This window comes from Propithecus coquereli, unplaced genomic scaffold (genome assembly GCF_000956105.1).
Source record: "Propithecus coquereli isolate 6110/MARCELLA unplaced genomic scaffold, Pcoq_1.0 Scaffold251, whole genome shotgun sequence".
In the NCBI taxonomy this organism is placed as follows: Eukaryota; Metazoa; Chordata; class Mammalia; order Primates; family Indriidae; genus Propithecus; species Propithecus coquereli.
In genome coordinates, this window is record NW_012148075.1 from 2,053,142 (window position 1) to 2,065,876 (window position 12,735).

A 12,735-nucleotide genomic window follows, 5' to 3' on the forward strand; every position below is an offset into this window, starting at 1 on the left:
AGTTAGAGTGCTTTTCCCCCTAGGGCAGGCTTGTGAGCAGCCACATCCTAGCACCTGACACTGTCCCCCTGCAAATATCTGGCTTTGATTGCTTGTTGAATGAATGAGTTGGCTCAATATCCTCTTGGAGCTGGCAGGTAAGATACTGGTATCTCATTTTACAGGAGAAGAATAGGAAGGAACTAAGCAACTTGGCCAACAGGTACAAAATAGATTCCAGAGTTTTATCTTCCCCTTTCGGGTGGCAGTCAGTAGGCCAGACTATCAACATTATTGCCGATGTCTTTTTCCATCTTCCCTCCTTGGTTTAGTGTGATGTTTACAATCTCAGTCTTGCAGAAAATTAGAACTCAGAAAATAGTTGTAAACAAGAGGTTTTTTTTTTTAGACAGGGTCTTGCTCTGTTACATGGGCTAGAGTGCAGTGGCATCATCACAGCTCACTGCAACCCCAAATTCCTGGGCTAAAGTGATCCTCCCACCTCAGCCTCCTAAATAGCTGGGACTACAGGCGTGCACCACCATGCCCGGCTAATTTTTGTATTTTTTGCAGAGACAGCGTCTCACTATTGCCCAGGCTGGTCTTGAACTCCTGGCTTCGAGGGATCTTCCTGCCTCGGCCTCCCAAAGTGTTAAGATTACAGGCATGAGCCACCGCGTCCAGCCAACAAAAGCATTTTTTAAAAATCACACTACATGTTTTATTTTGCTTATTCTCTATTTTCTTTTCTATCCACTGAATGGGAATGTCTTAACCACATTCTAGGACACATGTTGTAATGAGCTCTGTTTTTTCAGGTTCGTGAAATTTCTGACGTTCATCTAACAAAGCAGAAACCTTACACTAGGGACTCCTAGATCTCATGCAACAGGGGTGGTCCTTGCTAGCTATGCGCTGGCCGAGGCCCTGGCAGGCAGTAGAGGTTCATACCACTCCCTGGGGAGATTCTCTCTTTCGGAGAAGATCTGGGGTCCCACTAGGAAAAACATTTGGCATCTGTTTTAAACAAGGACCCAAAGCATCTTTGGACACGACTGCCAACACCAACGGCGCCCCATGCATGTCACCGAAGGGCAGGCAAGGAGAAAGCAGAGTAGAAGATGGTAGGTGGGAAGAGTGAGGAAACAGCACAAAAAGAGGTCCACATTTTGGAGAGTTCAAACATCAGCTGTTTGAAGAAAAGGTGGAGAACACAGGGATTTTGTTGATGTCAGCCCAAGAATTCCAGAGGCTACATCAAAAGAGTTTGGACTGAGGCGGAGAGGAGGTGTAGGGAGTCGAGTGCTGATGGGTGTCTTAGGTTGGGATCCCTGGAGGTGAGGCAAGTGATGGGGTGCTCTCAGGAGAAGGGGTGTGAGGGGAGCAGGCCCAATAGCAGGGCTATCTTCTCAGTTGGAGGCAAGCTTCCGCCAGCTCGCACGGGAGCTCTGGCGCAGGAATCACACCACGGAATTGGTCCCACCTCAGGCAAGGAGGCCGGCCTTTTGTATCTACATGGCAGCCAGTCATTGGCTACAGGCTGCGCTACCAGGGTAGAAGGTGGTCTAACTTCCCAGGTGAGGGAACTCCCATTAGGTTGAGAGCAGTTCCCTGGGTGAAAAAGGTACACTTAGGTGCTTATGAACATTTTAACAGCCAACACTCAGGGCAGCTAGGAGATGGACTCACCTGCCTAGTGAAGCAGGCCCAGGAGGGGCATCAACAGTGTCCACGGCACTGGGGGGCACGGACCCCTGATGCTCACAGAGGTAGAAAGGGACATCAGGCAGATGGCATTGGTGCTGACGGTCTCTGAGCTGCATTTGCTATTTGCTGCCCTGCCCCTCCCCGCCCAGGTCTCTTTTCCAACATGCCCTGTGCCCCAGGAGCCTGACTCCTGTGGTCTGCGTTGCCTGGGCTCCCTCACCCTCTGACTTCCAGTTGCCACTAGGATGTGCTGGCAAGAGATTGCAGGGTGAGGGAAGAGGTCTAGGTCTTTAAAATCTCTGGTTCCTCCAGGCCACAGGTGGACAGGGGCTGCATCCTCCTTGAGGCCAGAGCTCTTGTCCGGCAGTGTCTTTCCTATTGCTGAAGCTCTTGTTGGGGTCCCTAACAGGTCTCCACCATCCCTTGATGGTTCCCTTAATCCTGCACACAGCTTTGTGATAGTCCCTTCAACTAGTCCTCTTTAAGTATTCCTCTGAGTGTCCCATCAGGGGGAGAAGGGAGGTAATCGTTTTGGTCTTTTAGGCCAGTGCTTCTAAGACTTCACCGCGCACACCCGTCACCTGGGCATCTTGTTAAATGCGGATTCTGATTCTGCAGGTCTGGGGCGAAGCCCGAGAATCTGCACGTCCGACAAGCCCCCAGGGGGTGAACGTGCTGCTAGTGCAGGAGCCACAGTTTGACCAGTGAGGCACTGGGTGTCTCCCTGTTGGGAAGGGCAGGGCCTGTTTGTGGTGAGGGAGGGAGGAGGGGGCAAGAGCTCTGTAGATGTCCCTAAAGTCCGGCTGCAGGAGGGACATGGCTGAGAGCTGGGCTTAGAGAGGGCAGTCCTAGCTATAGCAAGTATTAGGACATTATTTTCAAGGTTACTAGAGAATCCTTTTTTTTTTTTTTTAAACCATGGTGCAGTAACCCAGAAATAAAATACATTCAGTAACAGTTTGGGGAAATAATTATTTATTTTAAACATCTCAGAAGCTTTGCGTTAATAGAACACCCCATCCCACCCCTCAATTTTCATGATTAAACATTTACCAGTCTCAAAACATGCATAATGACATACAATTTAGGTTTACAGCATTTTAATCGGTCCCCTCTGACATGCATTTTTAGATTCTATAACATTAATTTAGATGACAGCAAACCAATAAAAACTTAAAAACTGATGTGTTGGATTTTGCAGTCCACGTCTATAAATAATACATTTATGTGTATTAATAATTTGTAATAAGTTTATTAATACATTTGTATTAATATTACCTATTTATTTGCTGGTGTAAATTCAGTGTTCTGGGTTATTACATAATAACAGTGACCAACAACCCCAATGTTGAGGCAGAGGTTACTTGGTATAGTTAAAAATAGAAAAGTTGTCTTACAATAGATTAGAATCTAATTTATAAATATATACAGTCTCTGGCTTTTATTTGTTGTGTTTTGCTTTGGCAACATGTAGAGAGCATTTTATTCCAATTGTATTGATTTCATCTGATGCATCGGTATTCCACTTGGTAACTTCAAGCCTTTATTTTATCCAATTATGGGGACTAAGATCTTTGATTATGCTGACTGTCTTTATGGCTACTTACCCTATTATTTTTCCAAAGCTTGCACTGAAAAGAGGTGGCAGGGAAGAAAACATGTTGTGAGAATTCTTTTTTTCCTTAGAGAAAACACCCCCCAACAATTTTTCAATTGCAAAAAGATCAAGATTTCTCTCATGCCACACAAAAACACTTGGACTCCTATAGTGTCTCAAAATAAATGTATTGCTTTCATCACTTTTTATCACTGATAACTATTTCCAAGAAGGTGATTCATACCAGAAATATACAGCATGCTTAGTTTCTGTGCCAACACACAGGAGACCATGGCAGATGGCATTTTGGCAGCTTCAAACACTGCCTCACGTGCACATAGCGATGCCTGGTTCCCATGCAAGACAAACCACAGGTGTTACTTGTCTTCTGTGCCTCTAGGGCTTCGCCTGGCCTCAAAGCTCACAATTTATCACAAAATAATGGCTCTCAAACTTTGGTGTGCATCAAAGTCACCTGGAGGGCTTGTTAAAACGAGAGAGCTGGGCCCCACTCCCAGGGCTTCTGTTTCCTGAGTCTGGGGTGGAACCATGGAATGTGCATCTCCAACAAGTTCCCAGGTGATGCTGATTCTGCTGGTCTGAGGACCACACCTTGAGAGCCACTGTCATAAACAATACTTGCTGAGCCACCACAAGATAATCTATGAAATGGGTTGCCCAATAGCCAGGACAGACTCTGTTTCCATAGAGCTCACGATTTCCACACTAAAGAATAGATCAGCACAGATCATTTCACATTCCTTTTTAATTCCACTGCCTCTTCATCAAGTAGGCTCCCATACTTGATATCCTAGTCTTTGGCCCTCTTAAAACATTTTTTTTCTCCCACGTCATCCCCTCTTTCTGGAGTTCAGAGAAATGGCTAATCCTGAGAGAGGAAACCAAGGACTGAGTTTTGTTGGTCCTGGCAAAAATTCCAAGACATTCCTAGGCACAGACTGGTCAAGGACAACTAGACCACTGCTTCTGAGAGGAAATGGTACTTACTGGTACAAAGCTAACTTTGTTTTTCAAAAATGGTGAGCTGTCCCACAGAATGGAGGGAACAGAGGTGGATGTGCGCCTCTTCACTCTTGCCTCCCCCCAACAAAATGTCAGTCTTACATTCTCTCCAATTTCAAGAAACAATTACAAAGAAACCTCAAAGCTTCTAGAGTCTAGACTGTGTCCTGGTTCTTGGTTCATTTGCCCTCAGCAACATCACAACATTAAAAGGAAATAACCCATGATTCTTTCATATCCCACTTGCAACAATTAAACACCTATGTCCTAAATAACACTGCTCTCAAATGCTCAGTTTATCACACCTAGTTAAACAATCTCAGGGTACGAAGCCAATGATTCTATTTTTAAAAAGGGAAAAGAAGACAATAGTATGAGGAAGAAGAGGTGATCTTTGACCTCACATTGGAATTAGGGCCCATGCACAGGTCTGGGATTAGTGCAATCAGTTCGTTGAGGAGATACTGACGTGTGAGATGATGCCACCAAAGCCTTCCTACCCTACCAGGTGCTCCAAAGACACTTCTCAGCCTATAAAATAAAGAGCTGAGGAAAAAATGGTGAGCTCCACTCTACCTGTGTCATGCTCTCATGAATTATCAGTGTTTATCAGTGTGATGTGTCACCATTAATTTTCCTCCCAAGTGGCTTTGGGACAGCCCACTCTGAAGGAGGCTAGACCTTCTCCATCTCAATCTGCTGGTGGTAGTGCCGAGCCTGCCGCTGGCCAACATTCAGCTTGTACACGGAGCCCTTGTGCTGGCACTTGCGGTAGCCCCACACTGCCCCGACACCTGCTAGGAGCAGCAGCAGGCAAAGGACGGTGACGATGGTGGCGATCATGGGGCCTCTACTGAGGCTGGGACATTCGCCCCCCACACATGGCTCCAAGGTTGGAAGAAGCTCCTCACTTGCACCTGGCCCGGGGCCTTCTTGTCCCAAGAAGTCCTCAGACAGCAGGTATGGGAAGCTATCCTGGACCTCAGGAGCAGTGGTCTCCACTGGAGGCTGGGTGGCCGCCATGACTGTTGAGGGGATGTGGTCAGACATCTGCTGGACAGCAGTTGTTAATGTCTCCAGCGTAGAGGTGGTGAGTTCATAGGGTAGGGTAGCCATGGGAGACTTCTCTGTGGTGAATCTCCACAGCACAGTTGACTGGTACTTGGTCAAGTCACCATCCCCATTATGGGGACCCTCAGTCTCAGACACATTCATGGGTCTGAGAGCTAAAGCCTCCACATCTAGCATTTGAGATGGAAGAACTGAACTATGGGTCATGTCCTCATGTGGTATGAGTGTGGTACTCCTGGGCTTCTTAATTTCCACAAGAACGGGCTGATCAGGGGTAACTAGAGTACTTTCATCCAGTCCTACTGACCCAGCCCCCTTGTTTCCATCTTCCTCCTCTTCCGCCTCCGTCTTCCTCCAAGCCCCATCTGTCACAGGGTAGCCGTCTAACCAGGACTCATCGCTGCTGCTCACCACTGGATCCCCTGCCTTGCTGTCATTCCTGCCCAGAAATGGCCCCGAGGAGCTGTCAGTGCTGCCATAGATCACCTTGCTTTCAGGTTTACCTAGGACAAATTTTACACTACTGTGGTTGTCTCCAGCAGGAAACTGCTTTTTGGGATTATCATCCACCTCCTTTTCCAGCTCAGGCTGGTGGAAAGTCTCAGCAGGAAACCAGAACAAGTACTTCTGGTTTGGTCGAGATCCTGGCAAGTCTGTGGGGACATTGCTCCCAACACCGGGCAAACCTGCGGTTGGCACGAAGGCTTTATCCCGGGCTATGTTTTCTTTCCCCATGGAAATGGAGACCAGGCTGTCCCGTTTGGGAGTCTCCTCAGAGGCTTCTCCCTGATCCCTGTCCTCTTCTGCCTCTGTCTGGGAATCCTCCATGAGCTCTCTGAATGACACAGACCTGTCATCAGGGAAGTTATCTTCATAGTCAATATGTGCCTCAGCCTCGTCTGAGAGGAAAGAGAGAAAAACCTCATCAGGTCCAAAGGCACAGAGCCAGTCCAGAACACAAGGAAATAAAAAGCATAAGGACTGGAACAGAATAAATAACACCGTCCTCATTCACAGATGATACGACTGTGCATCACAGATAAACCCAAAGAATCCACATGTAAATCATTATAATTAATATATGAGTGTATTGAGGGCATTGGATTTACCATGCATATAAAACTTCAACTGTATTTATAGAATATATACCGGCGATAAACAGAAAACAAAAATTTAAAAGGATGCCATTTACAATAGTATAAAAAAGCAAACACCTAGGAATAAATCTAACAAAAGATGTACAAGACTTCTAAATGGAATGGTACAAAATATTGCTGAGCAAAATTAAAGAAGACCTAAATAAATGGAGGCAGATGCTGTGATCATGTAGCAGAAGGCTCAGAATTGTTAAGCTGTCAATTCTAGCCAAATTGATCTGTATAGATTTAATACAATCCTAATGAAAATCTCTCATATTAACATGTAGATGCTAAAATTTATGGAAATGTAGTGGACCAAGAATAGACAAGGAGATCTTGAAAAAGAAGAAAAAGGCTGGAGTCCATACACTACGAGATTTCAAGATTTACTATAAAACTGAATTACTTTTCAGTCTGTGGTGGTATTGGCACAAGGACAGATAATTGGATTATATTAGAATTAAGAACTCCTGCTCACCAAAAGCCACCGCAGCTAAAATGCAAGGCACAGAGTTGGAGAAGATATTTGCAACACATATAACCTCCAAAGGACTTATAGCCAGAATTTAAAAAGAACTCCTACAATTCAATACTAAATAGACAGACAAACCATAGAAAAGTTGGCAAGATGCTTGAGTTGATACATCGCCAAAAAGATATCTAAATAGTCATTAGACATGTAAAGATGTTCAACCTCATTAGTAGGAGAGAAATAGTAATTATAGTCATAATGAGATACCATTACATAGCACCAGAATGGATAAAATTAAATGAAATGACAGTATCAAGTGTTAACAAGGATGTACAGCACTGTTAGTGGGAGTGTGAATTGGAACAACCATTATGGAAAACTGTCTGGGCATTTCTACTAAAATTGAACATATGGAAGCTCTGTGACACAACAATTCCACTCCTAAATATACACTCAATGGTAACATGTGCATATGGGCACCAAAAGACATGCACAAGACTGTTCATAATAACCAAAAACTAGAGACAATTCAAATATCCATTAACTGCCAAAATGATAGATACATTATGGTATATTCATACAATGAAAATCTGCACATCAATGAAATTGAACCAACTACTGTTTCCCACAACAACGTGGATGAATTTCATGCCCGTAATGCTGAGCAAAAGAAGCCTGGTCCAAAAGAGCATACTCTTTGTGATTCCATTTACATAAAGTTAAAAGACAGGCAGAACTAATCTATAATACAATGTTAAAAGTAAGGAGGGTGTTTAGGAGAGGAGGGGTAAGGACTAGGTCTGGGCACAAGCAGGACTTTGGGGCACATTTTATTTCTTGACCTGTATCATGGCTAAATATTTTTGTTTATTCTTTGGTAATTCATGGACCTGTTGCTTTATGATTTGTATGTATGTTATAATTAAGTAAAAAATGCATCTTTCAAAACACTGATTTGTTCTTTGTAAAATTCTGAGTTGTGAGATGATGCTGTGAAGTATTTTGAATCCAACTGAGTAAGAATGGACAGAGCCTCACAGCTGAGAGACCAGAATGTAAGGATAGCTTGATGAGATTGGAATCACGTGGGTTAGGAAGGCACAAGAAGCTGGTGTCCTCCGAACATCAAAATTTATTCACCAGGTACTAGTAATCCCAGCTACTAGTGAGGCTGAGGCAGGAGCATCCCCCGAGCCCAGGAGTTTGAGGTTGCAGTGAGCTATGATGGCACCACTGCACTCCAGCCTGGGTGACAGAGGGAGACTCTGTCTCTTAAAACACACACACACAAACACACACACAAGAACCAGAACCAAGCAAATGATTGTTCTTGTTGTTTTAAGCCACTAAGCTGTTTGGGGACAGTCTACTATGCAGAAAAAGCTAACTAATATACTGGCAATGTGCTACCTGAGGGCAGGGCCCCTGGCACTGTATCCCTAGAGTGGAAGAGTGCCTGGCCATTATAGGTATTCTTGAGTGAGTGAAAGGGCTCTGGGGGGAAAGGAGGAAAAGGCTGCAATAGCTCACATTCGAAGCTTCTCTTCATTCCTGCCTCAGCACTGAGATCGATTTCTAGGAGCGCAATCTCCCAAAACACAAGAGGACTGTGGGCCCCCTTACAAATTATAAGGAATTACTTGTATCCATAGTGTCTAATAACACCCCCAAAACCCTCTGAAAACATGCCATTGTTGAAGATCCGGTAGAATACACAAACATACACATGGGCATGCCCCCCCCCCACGCACACCCATATGCACCTGGCTGGTGAAAGCATCAATTCTCTTCCCAGCATTTCCTGGGGGCCCCGCCCCTGTCAGTGCGACAGGTGCCCTAGCAGAACTCCCTCCCCACAGCCAGTAGATTCATCATAATGAAGCGGAGTGGTGATTCCACTCCATAAAATTTATTCCTAACGCAAAGAAACTTGGCATTCCACATGTCCAACCAGTCATTTCTGCCCCAGATCTGCCACAACCACTTTATTTTTAATTTTAAAAAAAGAATGTATTCTGTGGCACCATGGAAGAAATTATCTTTGCAAAACAATATACATTTGCCAGTAGTCTCTCAGAGGTTGTGCTTTTGAGGATGAATGTCCTTGTGTGCTCAGCTAGCACACAGTCCCCTTTCAGGAGGGGGCAAGACAGGAAGCAGTAACTTTTCAACACCATTTTTCTTCCAGAAGGTTTCAGCCACTTGAAATCACAGGTCATTACCTCATGCACAATCTGCAATGTAAGCTTCTCACCACACATGATTTTACTAGGGACTAGTTCTTTTCTTTTTCTGGAGACAAAGTCTCACTCTGTCCCCAGGCTGGAGTGCATTGGTGCAATCATAGCTCACAGCAACCTCAAACTCCTGGGCTCAGACATCCTCCTGCCTCAGCCTCCCAAGTAACTGAGACTGCAGGTGTGCACCACCACACCTGGCTTGGAGAACATTTCTTTGTTGCCTCACTGCAGTCCGAAGACACGAAACTGTCAAGAGCCCACAAATGATTCTGTTTCATTGTATGGGATTTTTGCCATTTCTGGGTTTTGCTTGCCTACATCCTGACAGTGCATTCATTTTCTTTCAGGTCATCAACTGTAGCTAACTGACAGTTGGGAGTAAACAAGCTGTTTGCCCAGAACTGTCAGTGTGATGAACCAACATTTGCACAGTGTTGCCAAAGGCAGCCCTTGGTGACGGGAACCCCAGCAGGAAGTCGGTGAGTGGAGAGCTCCCTCGCTGTTCTCACACACCATCTTCTCCTGGCCGTGGCCCATGCCGACACGGATACAGTCCACAGGTAAACAGAATTTTGCCCAAATAATCAACAGCTAAAAAGAAGTTTGAGTGCAAGGGATACTCAAAATCTTCCAGCACCTCAGAATATTTGTGGCCCTGACAAATCTCTCTGTGACCTCTGCTCCCACTTCTTCCCTGTCTCTTCTCCCCACACCCCATATTCCGTCTCCACACCCAGCACGACCTGCCTCTTCGTTCTTGCTCCTTCTGCTTGCCCCTCCCTCTGCTCTGCTTCCTCTTTGTCTACCCAGTCACTTACATTCGAGACCACTTCAGCACGTACTGGGGGTGCAGGCAAAATGTCGCCTTACCATCAGGGTGGATGATATGCCTGAATACATCACCTATTTTCCCTCCTCCACATCCATCAACATGGGGAAACTCTGCCACACACACAGACACACACACACACACACACACACACACACACACACCCCTTATTGGATGTGATTTTTATTTTTTTTTGAGACAGGGTCTTGTTCTGTCACCTGGGCTAGAGTGCAGTGACATCATCACAAATCACTGCAACCTCAAACTCTTAGGCTCAAGTGATTCTCCTGCCTCAGCCTCCCCAAGTAGCTGGGACTACAACAGGCATGTGCCACCATGCCCAACTAATTTTTAAATTTTTTGTAGAGACGGGGTCTCACTATGTTACCCAGGTTGGTCTCCAACTCCTGGCTTCAAACAATCCCCCCGCCTGGGCCTCCCAAAGTGCTGGGATTACAGGCCTGAGCTCCACACCTAGCCTGGATGGGAATTTTTTAAATGAAGAAACTGTACTAAACATCAGCAAAAAGGTTTTACGAATAGAAACCACACATGGGAAAAGGGAATAATATATTGCAACGAATTTAAAAAAACTAGTTACCAAGAGGAGAAACAGAACGTTCGTTTGAGAGCAGAGTAGAGCAGGTGCATGGCTCGGCTCCTAACCCCCGCTCACCCTTCAGAAACTGTATAAGAAGTCAACAAATCCTGGAGAGAAGCAAAGGGGCTAGAGAGAAACAGATGAGTAACCCATAGGGCTGCTTCTTCCTGATAGAATCCAAAATGCCAGGACTTCATGTTGCTCAGGTGAAGGAAACTCTTGACATAGAACATTTAACAACATTTCTGAAGAAAAAGCAGAGCCCAAGTATTTTAAAACAAACACATAAATGAGAGTAAAACTACATATCACTTCCACTGATTTGTCCACTTCCAGCTACCATTCCCTCTTCTGGATGAAAGGAGGGTGTACGTAAAAGGCAAAGAATCTAATTTAGAAGACGTTACAATTTGAGGAATAGAAAGAATTCCTTACAATTGCTTCACACTACAGAACTTAAAAAGAAATTGAGTGCAATGAAACAAAAGCTCAAAGGTAATGTGATAAAATAACAATGTTATGAAGGGGTGGTTATGAACTTTAAGCTTCAAATTGAGACCAATGTAATATCATAGCAATTAGAAATTGTAAGGAACAAAGTGGACTGAGAATTTTACAAAACTGAGAAAAATGACATGAAGACACACATTCAAGAGTCACTGCAAACCTTAAGCAGAAAAATTCACAGAAAACTACACATAGGCACACTAAATTAAAACTGCTAAAAATCAAAGCAAAAAATTTAAAAGCTACTTGTGAAAGCAGATTTATAACCTTCAAAAAAGCAACAGTAAGTCTGAGAGGTGACTTTTCAAAAGAAACAATAAAGCCAGAAGACTATGTGATGACATCTTCAAAGTGTTAGAAGAAAAGAACTGCCATATAGAGTCTTACTCTGTGAAGATACCCTGGATGCAAGCTCAGAGATGCAGGCAGGAAAGATCAATGAAAAACATACAGGGACAAATCCAGGTGAACGTTGACTGCCTAAAACAAGCACATACACACGCGTGCACACACGCATTGTGTTTATTCAAAACACTGGACAACAACATAGGAGTTGGGAGGAGGTAAATGGAGTCAAAATGTCTAAAGGCTTTAAATTATCCAGGAAATGGTATAAGTATTAATTTATATTAAACTTTGCTAAGTTAAGGGTGTCTAAGGAAAAATGCTTAATCACTCCAAAAGAAGGCAGCAAAGTAGAGAAAAAAGAACAGAGAACGAATGGGACAGAGAGAAAACAAAGAGACAGTCATTTTAAACTCAAGTCTATTGATGGTTAAATGTAAAATGGATTAATGGTATGATTAAAAGGCAAAGGCTGTCAGCCTGGATAAAGAAATAGAAACTATGTACCTGGTACTTATAAGAGACATATTTTAAATATAAATATATAGAGAAGTTGAGCATAAAAGAAGGAAAAAAAAAATGTCATGAAGAGATTAACCAGCAAAGAAGACTTGAAGGCAAAAAACATTACTAGAGATAAAGAGGGATATTTTATAAAGACAAATATTTCAATTCACCAGGAATATATTAAATACTAAAATTGTATGTATTTAATAATATAGCCTCAAAATATATGAATTTAACAGATATGATTGATAAATCTATGATTATTTTTAAACATCTCTATCATTAACAATTAGAACAAGGAGAAAAAGTTATAGTTTTAAATACCTAGAAAACCATAAAGGCTGAAAATCATATTGACCTCAGGAAGCTGGGAAACGAAGAGTAAGTTAAATACAAAGAAACAGAGGAAGGAGATTAAAAAAAGAGCAAAAATTAATAAAATAAAAAACAAACACATGATAGAGAGGATCAATATAGCCAAAAGTTGATTCTTTGAAAAGACTAATAACATTGATAAACCCCTACACCAAGACTAATTGAAAAATATTTAGAGAAGAAGAGAAGACACAAATGAAAAACATCAGGAATAAAACCGGGCATTACCATAGACCTGTCAGATATTACAAAAGACAGTAACAGGACTCTATGATAAATTTATGTCCGAAACCCCCAAATTCTGAGGAAATAGACAAGATTCAAGAAAAATACAACTTACCAA

The 12,735-nt window shown here is 43.4% G+C and overlaps 1 protein-coding gene across 1 annotated transcript in view; it reads right to left on the minus strand.

The window, feature by feature from the left end:
* Positions 1–4,942: 4,942 nt before the first annotated feature.
* SUSD5 (sushi domain containing 5) overlaps positions 4,943–12,735 on the minus strand; it is a 53,533-nt gene continuing 45,740 nt past the window's right edge. The window contains exon 5 of the mRNA XM_012646880.1: positions 4,943–6,276. Within this exon, the coding sequence (XP_012502334.1) occupies positions 4,982–6,276 (1,295 nt within the window). The 3' untranslated portion in view covers positions 4,943–4,981. The remainder of the gene's footprint in view (positions 6,277–12,735) is intronic.